The sequence below is a fragment of the Trichosurus vulpecula genome, chromosome 9 (assembly GCF_011100635.1).
Source record: "Trichosurus vulpecula isolate mTriVul1 chromosome 9, mTriVul1.pri, whole genome shotgun sequence".
In the NCBI taxonomy this organism is placed as follows: domain Eukaryota; kingdom Metazoa; phylum Chordata; class Mammalia; order Diprotodontia; family Phalangeridae; genus Trichosurus; species Trichosurus vulpecula.
The window spans coordinates 204,179,042-204,205,359 of NC_050581.1; the positions used below are offsets into that span (position 1 = coordinate 204,179,042).

At 41.4% G+C, this 26,318-nt stretch overlaps 1 protein-coding gene across 1 annotated transcript in view; it reads left to right on the forward strand.

The window, feature by feature from the left end:
* Nucleotides 1-26,318, forward strand: part of MINDY4 (MINDY lysine 48 deubiquitinase 4) — a 156,038-nt gene that overhangs the window by 82,365 nt on the left and 47,355 nt on the right. The window contains exons 10-12 of the mRNA XM_036738541.1: nt 14,764-14,865; nt 24,985-25,048; nt 25,134-25,199. Coding sequence (XP_036594436.1) covers nt 14,764-14,865; nt 24,985-25,048; nt 25,134-25,199 — 232 coding nt within the window. The remainder of the gene's footprint in view (nt 1-14,763; nt 14,866-24,984; nt 25,049-25,133; nt 25,200-26,318) is intronic.

Sequence of the window (26,318 nt, forward strand, 5' to 3'; positions counted from 1 at the left end):
GATTCCAGGGCCGGTGCTCTACTCACTGTGCCACTTAGCTGCCCTTATCCCCCCACACTCTTGAGGAGGTCGAGGCCACTGAGATTCCCCCGATGTTTTATCTGAGCTCTCTGTGTGCATCAGCCAGCCTCTATATGGGAATCCTTTTGCTTAACTATCCCACACTTTATGATGTCATGGACATTTTCCCTCAAAGTTCCCATTGTTTGTGGTTCTCCTTCTGCAAGTCCAGAATACCAGTGTTGATGTCTCCAATTTCTGAATGACAAAATAATCAACAAGGCAAAAATTGATCCTTTACTTATATGCGGCTCATTGTAAGGAGACCTTCCTAACATCCTAACAATCTCCCGGAGATTTCTGATCCCCCCCAGCAGAAACTGAATTAAAATAGTTAGGAAGTCATGAGTCATAGAACTTGGAAGACTTGGATCACCATTTTTTCCAAGTCCAAGATTCTCTGATTCTGAAAAGGAAAAGATTGGTCAAGAATGAATATTAACTAAGAAGAGTCCTAGAAGTTACAGTGGCCACCAGTGATTTCATAATGTTATTTAAAAATTTAACATGAGAGGCATTAACAGGGGGCAGGACAAAGATCATCCAGAGGGCCATTTTGTCACAAAGCTATAATACATTATAAAAGTGGCAGCTCTCATCATTCTTAGCCATCCATTCTAGCCAGCTGTTGAGGGTTTGAAACAGGGTTGGGAAACCTGTGGCCTCGAGACCACATGTGGCTCTCTAGGTGCTCAGGTGCAGTCCTTTGACTCTGTGAAGTTTGGATTCAGTCAAAGGGCCGCATATGGCCTCGAGGCCCTGCCCCTGTTTGGAGCCTTTTGCAATAGAACAAGACAGACCAATAATGTTAAAAGCAGCAGTCATTTTTTTACAGGCATGTGTGACCTCAGTCTAAGAGAAATACTATGTCCATCAGGGGACCCAGTGTGACTTGTTGTGTGGAGACCTGGTTAGCTGTTCTTGTCTAAAAGTCTGAGTCTGGGTCTCCTTTTACCTTGTCTGATAAGGAAAACTGCCCCCTCTCCAAAGGATCCATTTTAGGAACTCCATAATGCAAACTCCTAGCACCCAGCACTTGTAGGCCCCCACACATAGTAGGGCTCTGACGGATGTTTACAGAATGCTTGCTGACTGTAAAATGGGACCCAACTTTTAAAAAAGTCAGTTTGTATGTAGTTTTTGAGGAGCACAGAATCTGAGCAAAGCCACCTGCCCCTAGATTGGTTGGAGGAGGGAGACATGCACATGCACATTTGTTCTCAGTGATGGCTTTTGAGGAGACATGCCTAGGTAGACGTGTATGTGTGTGTGTGTGTGTGTGTGTGTGTGTGTGTGGTCAAGGGAGAGTGGCATCCCTACCTCGTTTATTTATCCTTTTCACCAGGAAAGGATTCTGTGTGAGGAGTGGGTGAGGACGGGAGGGTGGCCTCCAGGGAATTCATGCTGAAATAAAGGATTCTTGGCCTGGAAGATATTTTTGTTTTTGCAGGAGTGTCTGGCTTTATCAAGGCTAATTCCATCAGGGCAGAACCTTTTCTTATTGAGAAAGGAACCAGACAAATGAACAGTCATGTGTATTTTTCCACTGGCTGAAGCAAAACAGGGGACTCATTGAAGGCTTACGCTTTTTAAAAGATGCGTTCTAGATGGTGGCGTGACTGTACAATAGAGGGGAAGATGATGGTGGGGCCCGGTTCTCTGACCAGTCAGTCAATCAGCAGTTAGGGATTTAGCTTTTTGGTTTTTTGGTCATTTAAAAAAAATTACATTTAAAAACAAAGCGAGAAAAGAAAAAAAAAAACCATCGCCATGCACACAGCAGACTGTAAGAGAGGATTCAGTACAAGACAATAAATTTCCATTTCAAGAAAACCTAGGTAATAAACACTACACATTGGTTTAAAAGCTGCCCAGCTTGTCTTTGCTTCCATGTTGGTTTTCATTTGTTCTCTGCTGTCCCCCCACTCTAAAGAAGCCTATAATTTAGTGTGGCTATACATCCACATACACAGATATCTACAAACATACACATATATGTAAGCCCACACTATGCTTATTTCCTCCTATCATCTGTTTCTCTTGAGGCGGAGAGCATCTTCCTTCCTAAGTCCAAGTCCTTCCATGTTTTCCTAAAGCAGCCAGCTCATCACTTCCTACACCACAGCAATATTCCTTTCTGCATTCAGACAGCATCTTCCCTCCTGAGATCTCTGGGGTTAATTCAGGTATTTGTGATAGTCAGAATGACTTAGTCACTCAAAGGGGTTCTTAAAGCAATACTGCTGTTACTATGTACAGCGTTCTCTTGGTTCTGCTCATCTTGCTTATCATTATTTCGTGGGGTCTCTCCATGCTTTTCTGAAACCATTGAGCTCATCAAGCAGAGTCATATTCCAGCAAGAACATATACCACACTTGGTTCAGCCATTTATTTATTTAGCTCTTGTTCAGTCAGGTCATGTTATGCAGAGTCCACACAAATTTATTAAGCACCCACCTAGAATTAGGCACCAAGTACCGGGGGCCAAGTGAGCTGGTCCCTGCCCCCAAGGGGCTTTTATCCCACCAGGGAATACAATGCTTTTAGTTAAACACTGGATATAGGAAAAAATAGGTAGTGATTTTTCACAGGGATTGAGGGGAGATGCTAATGGCTAAGGGAATCATAGAAAGCCTCTGCCTCTTCCTCATCCCAACCCCATGAAATGTGGCACTGCAGCTGAGCCTTGAAGCTTGAGAAATGGAGGTGGAGATGGGACATTCGACAGCTTGGGGGACAGCCTGTGGAAAGGGTAGAGGGTGTTTACAGAGAACAGTAACAGGCAGGTTTGTCCAGAGCATTGAGAGTGTGAAGGGTGTGGTGGGTAATCTGCCTGGAAACATGGGCTCATGCCAGGTGGTGAAGGACTTTAAATGCCAAATGGAACAGTTTGCATTTTCACCTAGGGCAAGACAGAGCCACCGAAGTTTCCGGAGCAGGGGAGTGGCTTGCTCAGACTGGGGCTTTGGGGATATCTAAGGATATGAGTATATAAGAAAAGCTTACAGTGAACAAAAGATCATAATGAAAGGTAGGGGTAACCAAAAGGGTGGGGTTTCTCTTTGTCTGTCTGTCTTATCTGGCTGGTTCTCTCTTAGCTCTATTGAGGATGAGCCAGAGATCAAAAGAAGGATGGCACCAGTGCTTTGGGGGGTGCATGGGACAGTGGAATAGTGGGTAATGAAAGAGAGAGTACAACTCAACTTGGGCTGTTTTTTCTACCATAGAGAGTGACCTTTGCACTGAAAGGAATGGAACAAAAAACTGTTTAGCCATAGGTGAAACCAGGGAAAAGGGTAGGAGCATTTATCTGCCCTTGATTCACACATCCCAGGGAAGAGAAGAGAGCAGCAGGCCTGAGCTAATCTCTCACAGCTGACAAAGGTCTGAAATGGCTTCTTTTGAGGGAGATGAGCAGACATGTACAAAAGGAAGCAGTGAACACAGAGAGAGCCTCTGCACAGCTTCGTCCCCAGGAGGCAGTGCCAGGCACACCAATAGACCTGGGGTGGAGCTAGGTATTGGCCCAGCTGGTTTTGGAACTATGCCAAGAAAATGACAGAAATCTGATCCATGCTCACTGATGCAGGTTAGGGATAACAAGAAAGGTCTCCCAGTGCCAGCAGCACTTTTGTAGTAGCAGACATCTCCAGCGGGCTGTCCAGATCTCCTGCCTTAGGCTCCTCAGACCATACCCAGTCAGGCAAACCTTCTGAAACAGATGTGTGGATCTCCATGTATAAACATAGGAAGGGAGAGTAGATCACCTACCTGTCTGGTAGGACTCTACGTGTGTAGACGCTGCAGGTGATGATCTGGCTTCAGGAAGTTATCCTAAATTACATCCAAGTCAAATCAAGCCAACAAGCATCTATTAAATGATTACTGTGTGCCAGGCACTGTGCGGAGCCCTGGGGATGTAAAGAATGGCGAGACAGCTCTAAAGAAGCTCGTAACCTAATGGGGGAGACAACATCCATGCAGTTATCTATGGGGTGCAGTGGAGATGCTCACAGAAGGCAGGAAGATTTTTTTTATAAATTTATTTTTTTAATTTTAGTTTACAACACTCAGTTCCACAAGTTTTTGAGTTCCGAATTTTCTCTCCCTCCCTCTCCTCCCCCACCCCCCACAAGACAGCATGTAATCCAGTGTAGGTTCTACATTTACCTTCACGTTGAACTTATTTACGTAATAGTCCAGTTATATAGAAGAATTATAACCAATGGCATGAATAATGAGAAAGGAGAAATGAACCCAAAAAAGGAGGAAAAAAAGCAAAAGTTTACCCCAATTTGCACTCAGACTCCATAATTCTTTCTCTGGATGTGCATAGCTTTTTCCATCATGAGTCTTTTGGAGCTGTCTTTGAACCTTGTATTGATGAAAGGAGTCAAGTCTATCAAAGTTAGTCTTTACAGAGAACGTGTGTCTGTAATCATGTATAGTGATGTCCTGGTTCTGCTCCCCTCACTCAGCATCAGTTCATATAAGTATTTCCAGGTTAGAATGAAGTCCGTCTGTTCCCCATTTCTTATAGCATAATAGTATTCCATTACATTTATATACTACAACTTGTTTAGCCATTCCCTAATTGATGGGCATCCCCTTGATTTCCAATTCTTTGCTACCACAAAAAGAGCTGCTATAAATATTTTTGTACAGACTGGTCCATTTCCCACTTTTATGATCTCTTTGGGATATAGCCCTAAGAAGTGGTATTGCTGGGTCAAAGGGTATGCACATTTTTATACCCCTTTGGGCATTGTTCCAAATTGCTCTCCAGAATGGCTGAATCAGTTCACAACTCCACCAGCAATGTAGCAGTGTTCCAATTTTCCCACATCCTCTCCAGCATTTATCTTTTCCTGCTTTGTCATGTTAGCCAATCTGACAGGAGAGATGTGGTACCCAAGAGTTGTTTTGATTTGCATTTCTCTAATCAGTAGTGATTTAGAGCATTTTTTCATATGCCTATAGATGTCTTTAATTTCTTCCTCTGAAAACTGCCTGTTCATACCCTTTGACCATTTCTCAGTTGGGTAATGACTTGTATACCTATAAATTTGGTTCAGTTCCCTGTATGTGTTAGAGATGAGGCCTTTATCAGAGACACTAGTTGTAAAGATTTTTTCCCCAATTTTCTGCTTCCCTTTGTTGCATTGGCATTGTTTGTACAAAACTTTTTCAATTTAACATAGTAAGAATTATCCATTTTGCATTTTGTAATGCTCTCTATCTCTTGTTGGGTCATGAATTCTTCCCTTTCACATAAATCTGACAGGTAAACTATTCCTTGCTCTCCCAAATTGCTTATAGTATCAGCCTTTATTCCTAAATCATGAACCCATTTTGACTTTATTTTTGTATGTGGTACAAGATATTGGTCTATGCCCAGTTTCTACCATACCATTTTCCAATTTTCCCAGCCTTTTTTGTGAAATAGTGAATTCTTAGCCCAGAAGCTGGATTCTTTGGGTTTATCAAAGAGTAGATTGCTATAGTTGGTGACTTCTGCATCTTGTGTACCTAACCTATTCCACTGATCCACTACTCTGTTTCTTAGCAGTACCGAGTAGTTTTGATGACTGCTGCTCTATAATACAGTTTAATATCTGGTATGGCTAGGCCACCTTCCCTAGCATTTCTTTTTATTAATTCCCTAGATATTCTGGACCTTTTGTTCTTCCAGATGAATTTTGTTATGATTTTATCCAGCTCTGTAAAATAATTTTTTAGTAGTTCAATTGGTATGGCACTGAATAAGTAAATTAATTTAGGTAAGACTGTCATTTTTATTATATTAGCTCAACCTAACCACAAGCAACTGATTTTTTTCCATTTATTTAGATCTGACATTATTTGTGTGAAAAGTGTTTCATAATTATGTTCATATAGTCCCTGGGTTTGTCTTGGCATGTAGACTCCCAAATATTTTATAGTGTCTACAGTAACTTTAAATGGAGTTTCTCTTTCTATCTCTTGCTGTTGGGCTTTGTTATTGATGTATAGGAATGCCGAGGATTTATGTGGGTTTATTTTATATCCTGCAACTTTGTTAAAGTTGTTTATTATTTCAAGTAGTTTTTTACTTGATTCTCTAGGGTTCTCTAAGTAAATCATCATATCACTTGCAAAGAGTGATAACTTAGTTTCTTCTTTGCCTATTCTAATTCCTTCAATTTCTCTTTCTTCTCTTATTGCTATAGGCTAGCATTTCTAGTACCAAATTGAATAATAGGGGTGATAATGGACATCCTTGTTTCACCCCTGATCTTATTGGGAATGCATCTAGCTTATCCCCATTACATATAATGCTTGCTGATGGTTTTAGGTAGAGGCTGTTTATAATTTTAAGGAAGACTCCATTTATTCCTGTGCTTTCTAGTGGTTTTTTTGTAGGGAGGAAGGCAGGGCCATTGTGGTTAAGTGACTTGCCTAAGGTCACATAGCTAGTAAGTTTGTAAAGTGTCTGCGGCTGGATTTGAACTCAGGTCCTCCTGATTCCAGGGCTGGTGCTCTACTCACCGCACCACCTAGCTGCCTCTGCTTTCTAGTGTTTTTAACAGGAATATGTATTGTATTTTTTCAAAAACTTTTTCTGCATCTATTGAAATAATTATGTGGTTTCTGCTAGTTTTGCTTTTGATATGATCAATTATGCTGATAGTTTTCCTAATATTGAACCAGCCTTGCATTCCTGGAATAAATCCTACCTGGTCATAGTGTATTATTCTCATGATAAGTTGCTGTAATCTTTTTGCTAATATTTTATTTAAAATTTTTGCATCAATATTCATTAGGGAAATTGGTATATAATTTTCTTTCTCTGTTTTAACTCTTTCTGGCTTAGGTATTAATACCATATTTGTGTCATAAAAAGAATTTGGTAAGACTCCTTCTTCGTCTATTTTCCCAAATAGTTTATAAAGTATGGAAATTAATTGTTCTTTAAATGTTTGATAGAATTCACATGTAAAACCATCTGGACCTGGAGATTTTTTCCTAGGGAGATCATTGATGGCTTGCTCAATTTCTTTTTCTGAGATGGGGTTATTTAGGTATTTTATTCCTTCTTCTGTTAACCTGGGCAATTTATATTTTTGTAAATATTTATCCATTTCCCTAAGGTTGTCAAATTTATGGGCATACAATTGGGCAAAATATCCAAGGCAAAATATGGACTTTCAATAAAATAGAGGACTTTCAAGTTTCTCAGTGAAAAGACTAGAGCTGAATAGAAAATTTGACTTTCAAACACAAGAATCAAGAGAAACATGAAAAGGTAAACAAGAAAGAGAAATCATAAGGGACTTACTGAAGTTGAACTGTTTTGTTTACATTCCTACATGGAAAGGTGCTGTGTGTGATTCATGAGACCTCTATATCATAGTAGATGAAAGGAATATGCATATATATGTGTGTATACATATATATACATATGTGTGTATCTAGGTATGTATATATGTAGGTATATATATATATGTGTGTATATATATATATTTATATATACACAGAGGGCACAGGGTGAGTTGAATATGAAGGGATGATATCTAAAAAAATAAAATCAAATTAAGGGATAAGAGAGGAATATATTGAGAGAGGGAGAAAGGGAGAGATAGAATGGGGTAAATTATCTTGCATAAAAGTGGCAAGAAAAAGTGGTTCTGTGGAAGGGAAGCGGGGGCAGATGAGGAGGAATGAGTGAATCTTGCTCTCATTGGATTTGACCTGAGAAGGGAATACCATACACACTCAATTGGGTATCTTACCCCACAGGAAAGAAGTAGGAAGAAGATAAAAAAAGGGGGGATGATAGAAGGGAGGGCAGACGGGGGGGAGGAAGTAATCAGAAAGAAACACTTTCGAAAAGGGACAGGGTCAAGGGAGAAAATTCAATAAAGGATAGGTTAGGAAGGAGCAAAACATAGTTAATCTTTCACAACATGAGTATTGTGGAAGTGTTTTTCATAATGATACGCATGTGGCCTATATTGAATTGCTTGCCTTCTTAGGGAGGGTGGGCGGGGAGGGAAAAGGGGAGAGAATTTGAAACTCAAAGTTTTTTTTTTGTTTTTTAGGTTTTGTTTGGTTGGTTTTTATTTTAAACTTACAACCATTTAATTCAAATAACTCTTTAGTTTTGTCCCTCCTATTTGACTGAATTTTTCACTTTTCAGTAAGTTGGTTTGACACCACATAAATGCAGCTAGGTACTGAGAGCAAGAAATTTAAGGCAAAGAGAAATACAGGAATTGAAAAGATTAAGAAACATATCATATAACATTCAGCTGAAGAAAGGCAGATATGGCAGCTGTGATATCCAGTTAAGTTGAATTTAGTCTGGAAAGCATTAAAAGAAACAGAAAATGTTATTACATCATTATAAAAGGAATAAGAAATAATGAAAATCAAATATTGAATTCATTTGCCCTAAATAATTAAAGCTTGAACTAATTGAAGAAAACTGACAAATCTAGTAATAAATTATAAGATATTAATACTTCATTATCAGAATATGATACATTAAGCAAAAAGATAATCTGTTGAATCCTGCGATTTCTTTATGGTTTATTTAGTAAGCTGAAATGAACACATATTTCAGTTAAATTGTTTGAGCTTCTGTAATAGGGCAATAATTTTTAAAAATATATTTGGATGAGTAGGACTCTGTGTGTGTGTACATTTGTCTGGACCTATTGGGACAAACTCCTCAATAAGAAACTCCCTCTTAAAGTACAGATTGGCACCTGATCTAAAATATATAATCTTAGTGGCCTAGGGCACTGAGAGGTTAATAGGGGTAGGGAACCTGCGGCCTCAAGGCCACACGTGGCCCCCTAGGTCCTTGGATGTGGCCTTCTGACTGAGTCCAAGTTTTATAGAACAAATCCTTTTATTAAGGGGATTTGTTCTCTGAGGAACTCAAAGTTTTAAAAACAGACATTCAAAAACAACAACAGCAAAAATGTTTTTGCATGCAAATAGGAAATAAGATACACAGGCAATGGGGCATAGAAATTTATCTTGCCCTACAAGAGAAGAAGGGAAAGGGGGATGGGAAGGGAGTGGGGTGACAGATGGGAGGGCTGACTGGGGAATGGGGCAACCAGAATATATGCCATCTTGGAGTGGGTGGGAGGGTAGAAATTGGGGAGAAAATTTGTAATTCAAACTCTTGTGAAAATCAATGCTGAAAACTAAATATATTAAATAAAAAAGTGGGAAAAAAACAAAAACAAAAAACAAAAAAAGACAGCACTCATCAACCCCCCCCCCCCCAAATAAACAATTGGGCAAAATAATTGCTAATTATTATTTCAATTTCCTCTTCATTGGAGGTGGATTCACCCTTTTCATTTTTGATACTGGTCATTTGGTTTTCTTCTTTCTTTTTAGAGAAGACAGAAAGATTAAGGAAGACTGGGCTGAAGTCCTCATTGAACTAATGCTAACAGCCCAATCTCTGCTTCCTACAGAAGTTGGGACTTTAGCTGAGTCTTGACACTTTGTCTTTATCTAGACCCTTTGAGGCTTAGTTCAGAATTTTAAAATGTAAAAGAATAATTTGTGTGTAATATTTTACAAGCTTATTGTACTTTTAGCTCAGAATGCATTCTCCATTAGCATAGTATTATTATTGTTATTTTAAATAATATTTTATTTTCGCCCAATTACATGTAAAAACAATTTTTTAATATGCATTTTTTAAAGTTTTGAGTTCCCAATTCTATCCTTCCCTCTACTCCCCTCTCCCTGAGACGGTAAGTAGTCAGATATAGTTGTACATGTGCAATAATGTAAAACATTTCCATATTAGTCATTTCATGCAAGAAAACTCAAAGACAAAGAAAGAAAGTAAAAAATAGTATGCTCCAGTTTCTATTCAGACATCAGTTCTTTTTCTGGAGGCAAATAGCATTTTTTATCATGAGTCCCTTGGGATTGTCTTCGATCATTGTATTGCTTAGAATAGCTAAGTTACAGTTCTTCATCGAGCAGTACTGCTGTTACTGTGTACAGTGTTGTCCTGGTTCTTTACACTTCACTTTGTATCAATTCATTTAAGTCTTTTTAGGTTTTTCTGAAATCACTCTGCTTGTCATTTCTTACAGCACAATAGTATTCCCTCACAATCATACACCCACTTGTTCAGCCATCCCCCAACTGATGGGCATCCCCTCCATTTCCAGTTATTCCCGCCACAAAAGAGCTGTTATAAACATTTTTGTCCAAATAGATTCTTTTCCCTTTTTTATAAAAATTTCTTTGGGATATAGATATAGCAGTGGTATTGCTGAGTCAAAGATATGCACAGGTTTATTGCCTTTGAACGTAGTTCCAGTTTGCTCCCCAGAATGGGGAGTTCACAACTCCACCAACAGTACATTGGTGTCCCATTTTTCCCATATCCCTACCAACATTTATCCTTTTCCTTTTTTGTTATATTAGCTGATCTGATAGGTGTGAGATGGTACTTTGGAGTTGTTTTAATTTGCATTTCTCCGATCAATAATGATTTAGAGCATTTTTTCATATGACTACAGATGGCTTTGATTCCTTCATCTGAAAATTGCCTGTTCATATCCTTTGACCATTTGTAAATTGGGGAATGACTTGTATTCTTATAAATTTGACTCAGTTCTCTATATATTTGAGAAATGAGACCTTTATCAGAGATACTTGCTGTAAAATTCTCACAACCCCCCAGTTTTTTCCTTCTGATTTGGTAGCATTGGTTTTTTGTCCTCATTGACTTTCCATTTATTTATTTATTTATTTTGTTTTCCATATTTTAGTTTTCAACATTGATTTCTACAATATTTTGAGTTACAAATTTTCTTCCCATTTCTACCTTCCCCTCACTCCAAGATGGCATATATTCTGATTGCCTCATTCCCCAGTCAGTCCTCTCTTCAGTCACCCCACTCTCCCCCCCATCCCCTTTCCCCTTACTTTCTTGTAGGATGGGATAGATTTCTATGCCCCATTGCCTGTATGTCTTATTTCCCAGTTGCATGCCAAAACAACTTTTTTTGAGCATCTGCTTTTAAAACTTTGAGTTCCAAATTCTCTCCCCTCTTCCCTCCCCACCCACTCTCCCTAAGAAGGCAAGCAATTCAACATAGGCCACACATGTATCATTATGCAAAACCCTTCCACAACAATCATGTTGTGAAAGACTAACTATATTTCCCTCCATCCTATCCTGTCCCCCTTTACTCAATTTTCTTTCTTGGCCCTGTCCCTTTTCAAAAGTATTTGCTTTTGATTACCTCCTCCCCCTATCTGCCCTCCCTTCTATCATCCCCCCTTTTTATTTCCTTCCCCCTACTTTCCTGTGGGGTAAGATACCCAATTCAGTGTGTATGTTATTCCCTCCTCAAGTCAAATCCGATGAGAGCAAGATTCATTCATACCCCCTCACCTACACCCTCTTCCCTTCCAACAGAACTGCTTTTTCTTGCAACTTTTATGGGAGATAATTTACCCCATTCTATCTCTCCCTTTCTCCCTCTCTCAATATATTCCTCTCTCACCCCTTAATTTTATTTTATTTTTTAGATGTCATCCCTTCATATTCAACTCACCCTGTGCCCTCTGTCTGTATATATGTATATTCCCTTCAACTACCCTAATACTAAGAAAGGTCTCATGAATTACACTCCTCCATGTAGGAATGTAAACAAAACAGTTCAACTTAAGTAAGTCCCTTCTCTTTCTTGTTTACCTTTTCATGCTTCTCTTGATTCCTGTATTTGAAAGTCAGATTTTCTATTCAGCTCTTGTCTTTACACTGAGAAAGCTTGAGAGTCCTCTATTTTATTGGAAGTCCATATTTTGCCTTGGAGCATTATACTTAGTTTCGCTGGGTAGGTGATTCTTGGTTTTAATCCTAGCTCTTTTGACCTCCAGAATATCATATTCCAAGCCCTTTGATCCCTTAATGAAGAAGCTGCTAGATATTGTGTTATCCTGATTGTGTTTCCACAATACTCAAATTGTTTCTTTCTGGCTGCTCGCATTATTTTCTCCTTGACCTGGGAACTTTGGAATTTGGCGACAATATTCCTACTTTTCTTTTTGGGATCTTTTTCAAGAGGCGATCAGTGGATTCTTTCAATTTCTATTTTACCTTCCCATTCTAGAATATCAGGGCAGTTTTCCTTGACAATTTCTTGAAAGATGATGTCTAGGCTCTTTTTTTTAACATGGCTTTCAGGTAATCCAATAATTTTTAAGTTATCTCTCCTAGATCTATTCTCCAGGTTAGTAGTTTTTCCAATGAGATATTTCACATTGTCTTTCATTTTTTCATTCCTTTTCATTCTGTTTTATAATATTTTGATTTCTCATAAAGTCACTAGCTTCCACTTGCTCCAAGTTAATTTTTAAGTTGGTGTTTTCTTCAGTGGTCTTTTGGACCTCCTTTTCCATTTGGCTAATTCTGTCTTTCAAGGCATTCTTCTCCTCATTGGCTTTTTGGAGCTCTTTTGACATTTGAGCTAGTCTATTTTTAAGGTGTTATTTTCTTCAGTATTTTTGGGGGTCTCCTTTAGCAAGTCATTGACTTGTTTTTCATGGTTTTCTTGTATCACTCTCATTTCTCTTCCCAGTTTTTCCTCTATTTCTCTAACTTGCTTTTCCAAATCCTTTTTGAGCTCTTCCCTGGCCTGAGACCAATTCATATTTTTCTCGGAGGCTTTTGATGTAGGCTCTTTGACTTTGCTGACTTCTTCTGGCTATATGTTTTGATCTTCTTTTTCACCAAAAAAAGATTCTATAGTCTGAGTCCATTTACCCTTCTTCATGTTCCCAGCCAACTACTTGGCCCTTGAGCTTTTGGTCAGGTTATGACTGCCTTCAGAGTAGAGAGTGCCTTGTCCCAAGCTTCAGGGGCCTTGCACTGCTATTTTCAGAGCTACTTGGTTGCGTTGGTTTTGTTTGTGCAAAAACTTAAATTTTATCTAATCAACATTTTCCATTTTCCATTTTGTAATATTCTCTATAACTTATTTGGTCCTAAACTCTTCCCTTCCCCATGGATCTGACATGTAAACTATTCAATGCTCTCTTTATTTGCTTATGGTATCACCCTTTATATCTAAATCATGTACCCATTTTGATCTTTTCTTGGTATACAGTGTGAGATGTTGGTCTGTTCCTAGTTTCTGCCATATTGTTTTCCAGTTTTCCCAGCATTTTTTGTCAAATAATGAGCTTTTGTCTCAAAAACTTGGATCTTTGGATTTATCAAACTTGAGATTACTGTGGTCATTTAGCACTATGTATTGTGTACCTAATCTATTCCACTGGTCCACCACTCCATTTCTTAGCCGGGACCAGATTGTTTTGATAATTACCACTTTATAATACAGTTTGAGATCTGGTACAACTAGGCCACCTTCCTTCACTTTTTTTTTTCACTGATTCCCTTGATACCCTTGACCTTTTTGTTTTCCAGATGAATTATTTTCTCTAGCTCTACAAAATACTTTTTGGTAGTTTGATTAGTATGGCACTGAATAAGTAGGTTAATTTAGGGGTAGAATTGACATTTTTATTATATTGGCTCTGCCCATGAGCAACTAATATTTTTCCATTTGTTTAGATTAGACTTTATTTGTGTGAAAAGTGTGTTTTGTAATTGTGTTCACATAGTTCCTGGGTTTGTCTTGGCCAGTAAACTTCCAAGTATTTTATATTGTCTATAGTTACTTTAAAAGGAATTTCTCTTTCTATTTCTTATTGCTGGATTTTGCTGTTAATATATAGAAATGCTGATGATTTATGTATGTTTATTTGTATCCTGCAACTTTGCTAATCTTGTTCATTATTTCAACCAGTTTTCCAGTTGACTCTCTAGGATTTTCTAAGTATAGCACCATATCATCTGCAAAGAGTGATGGTTTTGTTTCCTCATTGCCTATTCTAATTCCTTTAATTTCTTTTTCTTCTCTCAGTGCTATAGCTGGCATTTCTGGTACAATACTGAATAATAGTGATGATAATGGGCATCCTTGCTTCATCCCTGATTTTACTGGGAAGGCTTTTAGCTTATCCCCATTACAGATAACAGCATATTACTTTTAACACTATGTGAGAAAAACGAAGAAATAATGGTAGTCCCCAGGGTGCTGTTGGATGGACCACTCTAGAAGAGGCGCTGAGATCCCTCACGTCATTGAGAAGCAGTGTTCTTTTCCAGGAGCAAGCAGTGCCAGGGTTTCTGAGCCCTTTCTGTAGGTTAGTGGTTGTGTGCTCCTGTGCCTACAGAAGTGCCCACCTCCTCACTTTGTGCCTGTTCACTGGCTGTCCCTGAGGTCTGGAACATGGGTCCTCTGCCTCCACCCCTGAGCTTCCTTCTAGGCACAGCGAATCTTGTCCTTTCCCTTCCTCCATTCCTCCAAATGAAGGAGACATAGGAGAAGTTGTCCAGTGTGTCAGGCGCCAAAAGAAACCTGAAAAATGAGTCAGGAGCACAGTAAAGGGTTGCTGGACCTCATACTGACCTAGCTCAGGTGGTTCCTCATTACCCCAATACTGCCGCAGCTTCTGATGGACCACGAATTAGACTCACAGCCTTGTGATAGAGGGATCTTAACATTTTTCAGAAGTTTTTTCTGTTTTTAAGTATTTTTCATGTGTTTCAGAATTTGTTTCACTCATCCACAGAGTCTGCTTTTCTTTTCTCTTCTTAGGGATCTACAGCCTTCAGACACCTACCGGACCAATTGCCTCATCATGGCCATGGCAGACATTCTGTGGCGGGCAGGTGGGGAAGAAAAGGCAGTCGTTACATTGTAAGTTATTAATAGGGAATTTCTCTGTTTTCACATTGTTCACATCTGTACAAAGTCGAGCCACTTGAGCCCCAAACAGAGCTGTCACTAGGGATTTTGGCTACCAGGGCAAGTGGCATGAGTCAGGTCCTCCAACCAGTTCTGAGGGCATGGTGAAACAGTGGGACAGGAAGCAGGATTTTCTAAGTTCAATTGAGCAGGACAGGAAAAGAATGCACGTGGGGCTGACATGGAGGTGGTGGTGATGATGATGGGGCTTCCATGATCCAGCAACACGTCTCCCCACTTTGTGCCTTTTCACTGGCTGTTCCTGAGGTCTGGAACGTGGGTCCTCTGCCTTCACCCCTGAACTTCCTTCTAGGCGCAGCAGATCTCGTCCTCTTCCTTCCTCCAGTGCCCTCCCTTTGGGATGGCCTCCTCTTTCATTTGCTTCCCAATAGTGGGCCATTCTTCTTTTGAGAAATGGGTATTCCTATCTTTTGTCCATTTCCCTATTCAAAAATTGCTTTTAGTTGTGTATTTTTCTTTTCCTTCCTTCCTTCCTTCTTACTTTTGCTTTCTCCCTCCCTTCCTTCCTCCCTCCCTCTCTTCCTTCCTTCCTTCCTTCCCTCTTTCTTTCTTCCTTTCCTTCCTTCCTTCCTTCCTTCCTTCCTTCCTTCCTTCCTTCCTTCCTTCCTTCCTTCCTTCCTTCCTTCCTTCCTTCTTTCCTTCCTTCTTACTTTCGCTTTCTCCCTTCCTTCCTTCCTTCCTTCCTTCCTTCCTCCCTTCCTCCCTTCCTCCCTTCCTTTCTTCCGATGATTATGATGGCTGCTGCTTTATAAAATACTTTTAAATCTGTCCCTACTCTTTTTATTTTTTCCCTTGATATTCGAGGCCTTTTTTCCCCAAATGAATATTGTTATTATTTCATCAGGTTCTCTCAATCATACCTTTGAGACTTCATAGCAATAACATCGTAAATTAGCTTTAGTAGTATTTTTATTTTACTATGTTGGCACAGCTCAACCATAAGCACTGACTATTTCTCAAACTATTTAAGTTATTCTTTATTTCTTTTTAAGGAGAACTTTATATTTGAATTTGTGGAAGTCTTTTGTGTGCTTTTGTAGATTAATCCCCTGCATGTATTATGCAGTTTGTAGTTATTTGGAATGGAATTTCCATTTCTGTTATTGCTTCTTGAATTATATTACTCTATCCATCTTTATGGATTTAATTTTTTCTCTTTATTTATTGTATGCAATAGAGTCTTAAATGATCTTCCTGTCTCAAGCCTCACTCCACTTCAATCCATCCTCCACAAAATTGCCAAAGTGATTCTTCCAGAATGCAGTTCTGTCTTTCCAACTTAGTAAGCTTTTCAGTGGCTCCCTGTTACCACTAGGACCAGATATATTCGACATTTAAAGCCCTTCAAATCTGCCCCCAACTTATCTTTCTAGCTTTATTACACATTACCCCCCTTCACCTATTCTGCCTGCTCAGGATGGTCTTACTGTTGTTCCTACAACACACTGCATCTCCAGTCTCCAGGGCTTTGCACTGTCCATCTTTCATGGTTAGAAATTCTCCCTCCCAGCCTTCATTCACCTTTTAAAGCCCTTAGTTTCCTTCAAAACTCAGTCCAGGTATTGCCTCTCCTGATTCCTCCTTCCCTTTCAGCAAGTGCTATACCCTGCTCTAAGAAAAAACCCCCTCATATCTGTTCTGTAGATGCCTGTAATGCACATGTGGCAGTTACCCATCAATAATCCTCCACTTGGTTAGCCCATCTCCTGAGGTGGTTTAGTGGGATTTGACTGCTGCGCATGCTCCAGCTTCTTAGAGCCACAGGCGAGAGCTGGGGGGCAGGTGGACACCAAAGGTGGAAGAGCAGCCCTGAAGAGGTCTTGGCAAGCCCTCACACCAGAGGTGCTAGTCCTCCCTGAACACCCTATACACCGACGGGCCTCAAACACATTGGTAAGTCGGGGCGTATCTACCCTGAGCATGTGAAGACTTCCCCTGGTGGAATGGTGGGCCACCAAGGCAGCTGAAGCAAGTGCTATGGACAGGTTAGAGTTTGATCAGACATCAGAGATGCCAACATTATCCACCACACCCCAGACCATCACCAGTCATCCTGACTTTTGTCTTGCCAGTGGACTCAGGTGACTCAGGAAATGAGAGTAAGGCTAATGACTTTGGGTAACTCTGCCTTCCTTAAATCTAATTTGTGTGCATGTCAAGAATCACCCTGTGATGTCATTGGTCCTCTTCAGAACGAAGGATGAACAGCAACATATATGCACGTTATGTCTCCCCCGGTAGAGTGTCAGTGCAGATACACATAGAATACTCAAGAAAAATTATAACAAAAACATAATGACTAGACAAATAATAAAAACAAAAAGTTTTAAATTTAAAAGGAAAAGCATTTAAATACTTCCTTTATAGGTAGTGATGCAATTAAAATAATAATCAACAAGGAAAATAGGAGCAAAAGCTTCATGGCTTTTAAAAATTATGCCTAGTTTAAGAAAAACAAGTTATAGAAATACTACCATGATATTCAAGGCCTTTTGCTAGATTCAGGGGGTTCAGGGACAAAAACAGGAAACAATCCATACCTTCTTCTTTCCCTGTCAGAATATAAGCACTAGTTCATTCTGTAACCCTTCTGATTGCCTTTCTTAGATTTCTTTTCAGTGTTTGCATTTTAGAGACTACTAAACTCTAGTTTTCTCAAGAAGAGTGCTTAGAAGTGTTGCAACAATCCGGCTAGCAGCTGCTGTGGGGGTGAAAGGCCAACACAAACCCAACAACAAGGATGCTGCCAGCACAGGTTCCTCTGATCTGCTTTACTGAGGAAAGTAGTGTTAGGGGGTTAGCAATCTTATTTCAGTCCAACATACAATTGTCATTCACTTAGTTCCGGGGAAAAATTCAGCACCCTGAACTTCAGAGCAAATACAAACAAATTACAAACATGCATTATAAACAGACCAAATACAATTCATAGTTACCAAGAAACCATCAACATCTGGGTGAGCTGGGAAGCTCTTAGAGCGGCTGCCCAGAGTCCTGCACCAGCACTCCTCCAGGAGCGAAAGCGTCAAGCAAATAGCTCTGTTGTCTTTTTTTATACACTCTTTAGCTGTCATCCAACGTCATCTGAGGGACCAGAACTTAGACTCCTACTACTGGCTCTGGTCTTAGCAACTCCCCTTAGGACCCTGAGGACTTCCTGCCCACATAGGCTTAGCACCTAGTAGATAGGGGTTTGGGCTTGGGGCTTTGCACCTAGTAAGGCTCAATCAAAGACACTTAATTAATTTATCATTCTAAAACAGTAAAAAAAAAAGTCCCAACTTAAGTGATATTACACTCCACCCCTTTCAGGGTCCATAGCCTAACAAAAATCTAAATTAAATGGCCATGGATCCTGGAACAAATAGAAGCATTACATACTGTGATCCAGTCAATCAGGAAGCTAAAACATCTCATTCACAACAAAACGAAACATATCATTCAGTGTCATTCCCAAATACTTGTTTACAATACAAATATGATCCACCCCTCAGTCCCAGCAAGTTAATCTCTTCAATCAGTTATTCCCAAAATACTTGTTTACAATTCAAATGTCCACCCCTAGGTCAAAGCAAGTTAATCTCTTTAGTTAATACAGTGTCCAAGTAAAGTAGTTCTTGAAGGTGGGTCCTTCTCCCTACACTGGTATTGCAGGTTTCCTCTTGGCACCCAAAGTCCCAACTCAAAGAAAAAGTCCAAACAAAGTTCTTTTGGGAGTCTGTCCTCTCCATGCTGTTCCAGTCCCCACTTCCAAGTCCTGAGGGGCGGTTGGGCAATAAAGCCAACAGGGTGGGGTCCCTGGGGGTCCAAGGCACTTCCCCCACTCCACCATAAACAAATCCACTCCTCCCTCCTGGGTCTCAAACAGCCCCGGGCAAGGTAGCAAAAAGGCACACTTAGGTCCTTGCTGCAAAGTTTCCATCTTGCCCCAGGGCTGAATTCCAAGCCCCTAGGTTCCTAGTCATCTCGCTCCGACTTCCCTCTCCTGGCTTCTGCCGGAATTGCAATTGTGATGTGGGTGATTCTTCACCTTTGCGCTCACCTCAAAGTTCTCTGCTCTGGCTGGGGAAGGCAGCATAAAAGCACACTCAGCACTTTGCTGCAAAGTTTCTATCTTGCCCCAGGGCTGAACTCCAAGCTCCTGGTTTCCTGATCCTCTAGCTCCAGCTGGCCCCTCTTGGCTTCTGCTGGAATCCTGATGGCAGGCAGCTCACAACTCTCACCTTTCCAAATTTCTCATGCAGGCAGTTTTCCTTGCCACCATCTTCTGCTTCTTCTCTCTCTTCACCAGCCATTCCTGTTCCTGTTGATTCGCAGGAAGGTCGTTCTCCATTCCTGTTTCAAAACTTGTCATACAATATAATCTCAAGGCATTGAGTCTTTCAGCACAGTCTTCCAGAGCCAGGCTTATCAGCTCAAGACCTCAGAAGGAGGGATTATCTCCCAGGGCCCCTGCTCTGGGCTCCTGGGAAACCACACCCATCATTGCCACCATCCTGTTTTTCTTCAGGCCTTTGTTGCTCCTGGGGCTCCACAGAACCATAGCGACCCCAAGTACAAAGAGCAATCCCAAAACTGGGAAACATTCAACCACCCCAGTACCCCAAATGCCATACTTTCCTTTTAATCTGGAGATCCTACCCGACTACGCCATTTGTTGCAGCAATTTGGCTAGCAGCTGCTGTGGGAGTGAAAGACCAACATAAGCCCAACAACAAGAAAGCTGCCAGCACAGTTTCTTCTGATCTGCTTTATTAAGGAAAGTAGTGTTAGGGAGTTAACAATCTTATTTCAATCCGACATACAAATGTCATTCGCTTAGTTCAGGGGAAAAAGCCAGCACACTGAACTTCAGAGCAAATACAAACAAATTACAAACCTACATTATAAACAGACCAAATACAATTCATAGTTACCAAGAAACCATCAACATCTGGGTGAGCCAGGAGGCTCTTAGAGGGACTGTCCAGAGTCCTGAGTCTCTGGGAGGAGTCTCTATTGCCTCAGGCAAATAGCTCTGTTCTCTCTTTTTATACACTCTTTAGCTGTCATCCAACGTCATCTGAGGGACCAGAACTTAGACTCCTGCTATTGGCTCTGGTCTTAGCAACTCCCCTTAGGACCCTGAGGGCTTCACGCCCACATAGGCTTAGCACCTAGTAAATAGGGGTTTGGGCCTGGGGCTTTGCACCTAGTAAAGCTCGATCAAAGACACTTACTTAATTTATCATTCTAAAACAGTAAAAAGTCCCAACTTAGTTGATATTACAAGAAGTCACTAATTCTCTTAAAAGTCCCTCCCACCACCAGTCCAAACTGCCCCATGGGGTTATTCTTAACTTTGAAGTAAGGCTAAATTAATGAGCTAATCAGTGAAGATTCTTTTCCTTTACTTTTCAATTCAGTCTTTTCTATGTATCATAGTCTAGCTTTTCCATTCATTTTTCATTGACGTCCAGCATGATTCTGACTGGGATTCCTTGTTCCATATTCAGATATGTGTCTTCTGCATGATCACAATATTTAATTTGACTGGAGCTTAGTAGTCATGTTTCAAGGTGAATTAAACCTAGGATTCCTGAAGCAATGAGATTATATCACCCACCCTTTGACCTCTGGTTGTAATGGAGTTCTAGAATGTCTTTTAACATTTATCTTAAACCTTAAGTCCTCTTTTTGAGTTTGTATTTGAACTCTAATTTTACTCCTTATTTCTTCTTTCATTTCTTTTATTTGCCCTCCCAACCACTCTCAGGATTTTTGTGACCATTGCATTTTCTTTGTAAGTTAGTCAGTGAACATTTTTTAAGCTCTTATTCTTAGTAAGGTTGTAGTTGTAGTTAAAGAATTATTCTTTTCTGGAGTTTGCCCCTGGAGTTCTCCAGCTGCCACAGTATTATGTGATTTTCATTGGTCATTTCTTTCTGCTGTTTTATTCCATACTCATTTCACCTCTGGTCTATGTTTTTCCCCTTGTGAGTATTTCTTTCCCTTTCTCTGTTTTAATTTTTTTTCCTCCCCCTTTGGTCAATTTCTATTTGTTTTAATGTGCTGTGGTGAGGTGGACTTCTGCCAACCACTAATTTAGCCATACTGGTATCAGTTTCCTTTTTTCCTGTTTTTTGAATAAAATGAAACAAAACTCTAATGAAATTGCTTATCAACTTTGTCATGAAAACGGTTCTTTTCCATTTATCTAGTCAATTTTTAAAAATACTTTTTTTGCTTGACTTCCATCTACTAACTTCCTAATTTTCTTCAACTTCAAACTCAAGTAATTTGGTTTTTTTTTACATTTATAGAACCATTCAGAGATCTAAATTTGCCTCTCCATACATCTTTGGCTACATCTGATAAATTTTAATCTATGTATTGATATTGTCATTATCTTTAATATCCTTTATTGTTTCATTTCAATTCATTAAACATTTATTAAGTGCCTGCTTTGTGCCAGGCACTGTGCTAAGTGCTGGGGATATAGAAAGAGGTAGAAGATGGTTCCTGCCCTCAAGGAACTTACAGTCTAATGGGAGAGACAATATGCAAGCAAATATATACAAAGCAAGCTATATGAGAGATAAATAGGAAATAATTGAGAAAGGCTTCCTTTGAGAGGTGAGATTTTAGTTGGTACTTAAAAGAAGCCTGGGAGGTCAGTAGTTTTAACAGAGGAGAGAGAGCATTCCAGGCCTGGGAAACAGCCAGAGAGAATGCCCAGAGCTGAGAGATGGAGGGTCTTGGTCAGTGTCACTGGACCAAAGTGTACGTGAGGTGGAATAAGGTATAAAAAGGCTGGAAGGTTAGGAGGGGGCCAGGTTACAAGGGCTGTGAATGACAGTGCCTTTGTATTTGATCCTTCAGGGGACAGGGAGCCTCTGGAGCTTATGGAGTGGGGATGGTGCCATCGGACCTGCACTTTGGGGAAATCACTTAGGGCCTCAATGGGAGATGAACTAGAGGAGAGGGGGAAGAGAATTGAGTCAGGCAGAGCTCTCAGAGTGAGGAGGTGAGGCCCTGCACTAGGGTACAGGAGAGGAAGGGGCATATAGGAGGTGAAATCAACAGGTCTTGGCACCGTATTGGGAGAGGGAGGAGTCCAGGATGACTCCTTGGTTGGGAGCCTGAGGGACTGGGAGGATGGGGGTGCCCTCTGTAGTGACAGGGGAGGTGAATAGGGATCTGGGTGCAGAGATTCAGGGGAGGGATAGTGAGGTGTGTGTTCTGGACATGCTGGACCTGAAAGGGCTAGGAGGTAGCTCTGTAATTTCTTTTGTAAGGCAGACAGCATTTAAAAAGTCATTTTAGTTTCTGAGTAGGCCTGGAGCTTTAGATCATGTGTTCATTGTTGATCACTATCTTCATTGCTTCAGTTTTTGTAAATGTGAATGTTTGTCTTTCCAAATATAGCACTTTTTGTTCCTGAATGTGATTCCTTTTTCTTGTATATTTCCTATTTTTTACATTCATCATTCATTTATACATATATCCTTGTGTCTTCATATTAGACTTTTCAACATTCTATTCAAGTTTGGTAATTCTCTCATTATTTTGTTTGATATATCTTGTTCTGTTGATGGGGTATTGAAATCGGTCATTCTCATCACAAAGGATACTTCTATTGTTAATTTGATTTCCTACGTAATTAGGTGTGGAGTTCTTTAATGTTTACATTCTCTCATTGTCATGGTACAGAAGTGTATCTGTAGTATAATTTCCTTGTCTGTTTCTTACAATGAATTCTCACTTGAACCCAACTCTGTCAACATTATCGCTGTCCCAGGAGTATTTGGAAACAGCTGAAGGATGGTTAGTCCATCCCGCCGTCTCCAAGCATGACTGTCTCTGGGCATATCAAGAAGGGTTTTTTTCATCCATTCGACAATGTTTTTTTTTCTTTTTTTGAGGGGAAATTTCAGCAGTTAATTTTTGAAATTCTTCAATATTTCAGGATGTCCATAATCTCATCAGCGTGGGTACTTTGTTGTGTGGTGCAGATTGCAAACCCACGCCTGTCTTTTCATCCTGTGAAGCTCTTCTCTGCCAGGCGGTGCCACAGTGAACAGAGCTCCACCACATAGCCTCGGACACTTGCTGGCTGTGGGACCCTGGCCAAGTCACTTTACTGCTGTATGCCTCAGTTTCCTCAGCTGTGAAATGGGGATGATCATAGTGCTTCCCTCACAGGATCACTGTGAAGCTCCTAGGAGATCATCTTTGTGGAGATGCTAAGCACAGGGCCTGGCACGCAGCAGGCACTGTAGGAGTGCTTACCCCCACGTTCCCGAGTTCCTTCTCCCTGCCTCAGAATGAACCTTCTCAAGGTCTTCCCCCTACACTCCGAGGCCCATGGCCTCTACTAAATGAGGAGGTTGGTGGGGCCTCTGAGCCAAGTTAGAGACTTGCCCTCCTGTTTCAGGTCATCCTCTCCTGGGTGATGTCTTAGTGGTGAGTGATCATATGGGGAGCTTTGTCAGGCCCACCCTGTGTGTCTCTGTCACCTGTGGGGGATTCCCCAGAGATGGAGGCACTGTGTGATTTAGGGCCAAGCTCGGGGGTGTTGCCTGATTTCCAAAATGAAGCCTTATGGGTTCTCTTCCTCCTTAGATTGTAGAGAGAATATTGGCCTTGGGAAGAAGTGTAGGCTCCTGCTGTCTTCATCAGTTCAGAACATTTGAAAGGCTCGTGCACCTCCGTGTCCTAGCCAGCTCTTTTCCTGAGAGCCCATTGGGTGCTCAGACTAACCGTCCATTTGCCATTTCTGTAATCAAGACATACTCTGCCATCCTGCACACCTGTGGACACTGCACCCCCTCCTTTGCCTTGCAGCCCCAACCCATTTTCTGGCCTCGCTGTGACCAGTCTCTTGACTCCCCAGTTCTTTCTCAGGCCATCGGTGCATGTCCTTCCTTCCCCGTCTTGACCCCTCGGAGAGTCACTCCAGCCCTGCCCTGCTGTCCTTTCCAGAATCCTTAGCCCCTGTCTCAGCCTTGGCTCATTCCGTCCTGTGCTGACTTAAGTCTTGCTTAGGTGCTGCTGGGCAAAAGTGGAGACAGTCGTGAAGCCACTGATTGAATCCAGTACAAATGTCTGTTACACAACCTCAGCCATTCTTTCACATCTCCTTAATTAACCCACTCTCCCACAGGCTGCAGTGGAGCTTCCAAAGCTTCTGATTTTCATCTCCTCCCCCATCCTCAGGGACCCCTGCCACCCTGTCCACTTTCACCCTGACTCCTGTGAAGAGGTGGCCTTTTTCCTGACCAAGGCAAACACCTCTCCCATTCCATCCCGTCTTCTCTAACTTCTCGTCATCTCTCCCTGTCCCCTGGGTGCTTCCCTACTGCCCACACACATGCCCAGGTTTCATCTATCCTCAGAAAGTCCTCACTTGATCCATCTGCGCCCTCCAGCTATGGCCCCATATCTCAGCTGCCTTTTGGGGCTAAAGTCCTTAAGAAGGCACCTACAGTGGCTCCTTCTGCCTGCTTTCCTCCCACTTTGCAATCTGATATCTGCCTTCATGATTTGACCAAAAAAAATTACTTGTGATATCTTAATGACCTCCCAGGCTTTCTTCAAGTCTCAACTCAAATCCCTTCTCGTACAAGAAGCCTTCCACATCCGTCTGAATGCCAGGGCCCTCTCTCTGTTAATTCGCTCTTCTTTATCCTAGATAGAGCTGCTTTGTACGGATTTGTCTGCATCTTGTGTCTCCCGTGAGGCCGTCAGCTCATCGAGGGCAGGGACTGCCTTCTGCTTAGCACAGGGCCGGCACATGGGAGATGCTTAATAAATGTTAGGTAATTGATTGATTGATTCTGTTAGCAAATGGGAATATTGTTCCTCTTTGATGTTTTCCAGTTGTCTTTTTTAATGAAGTTTTTCTGATTCAGCCTAATGGGTGAGTCCTAAAAGTGGGGGGAAAACAACAAAAAACCTGCTCTGCTACATTCTTTCTCTGTAACCAAGTTATTTTGTCTTCATTTTATTACATATGTGGTTTAGCCTTGGCTGAAGCAAAAGACTCCTGTGTCTGCTTGTCCTTTTTAGGGCCTCAGGAATGCAGCAGTTCAGTCCAGCAGGAAAATACAAAGCGGATGGAATCTTAGAGATGGTACGGTTTTCTGTAAAATTCGAATAGTGGCATTTTACTATATTTGGGGACGTGGGCAATAAAAAAAAAAACTCTTCTTTTTCAGCTTGTACTGCACAGGGTGACCAAGTATGAAGATTTAGTCATTTTTCTTCAAGAGAACATTCACCAGGTATGACAGTGTTTTATTTTAGTACCATTTCATTTGTGATTAAGACTTTGACCTAAAAATCATTTCTGAGGGACACTGATGAATCCTTTCTCTGCTGCTCATCCTGGCTGGAGGCTTCCTTGGGTCTTGACAGGAAAGGTCGACTGGTGAGGGCTTCAGGCCTGGGAGCACGACGTGGTGGGGGCCCTCATATCAGAGGGTCAGCATCGAGCCTGAAGCAGAGGGGCCCCTCTGTGGGCAGTTTGCATCAAGGGGCCACGTCCCCATGGGGTGTGGCTGGAGCAGAGTGAGGATGACCTTGGCTTGAGGAAGACTTGGAGTCTTTCAGAGAAAGACACAGTCACTCTCTTCAGAAGTTGAGGGGCCAGTGGGGAAGAGGGCTTGGCTTTTTCCCCCAGGATCTTCAACACATGGAAATTAGAGGGAGGCAGGTGACACCTCCAGGTGCCAGGCTGTGCCCAACTCAGCACCAGCAGCACTCCCAGGCACATGGCAGAGCCAGGTTTTAAATGCAGTTGGGAGCTATTTAATGAAATAAATAAAAATGCAGTAGGGCATAGAGAATGTCGATCTGTGGTCTTCTCAGTCCGCATGTGCCTGCCGGGATCCTGGCCACCCTTTCCCTTTGACTCTGACACCAATGCTTTGGAATCACCTCAAGCTTCAAATACAAACTGGTTTGACACTCAAGGCTTTCCCTGACCTGGCCCCAGCCATACTGGCCTTTACCCATTTTTGTGCCTCTTTTCCCCTCTGCCTTTTGAATCTCTCCATTCCTTCAAAACTCAGCCAAGCCACCACCTCCTCCATGAGGCCTTGCCCCTAGCTTCCCTCAGAAATCACCTTGGATTTAATATTTATTTCCTTACGTGGATGAATTAAAGAGCCTTTGTTAAATGTTTCCTCTGGGCTGTGCGTTCCTGCACCAGGTATGTGCTGTCTCCCCCCACCCCTCATAGAATGTGAGGTGGGAACACTTGTTTTTGGTCTCTGTCCCCCCAGGGCTGGGCGTAAGGTAAGATGAGGAAGAGGAAGACAGTAACTGGGGGGGGGGTGGGGTCAGAGGCCTCTTGTGAGGTGGAGTGCCGAGGAACAAAAAGAGAGGAGGGTGTGCGTTCT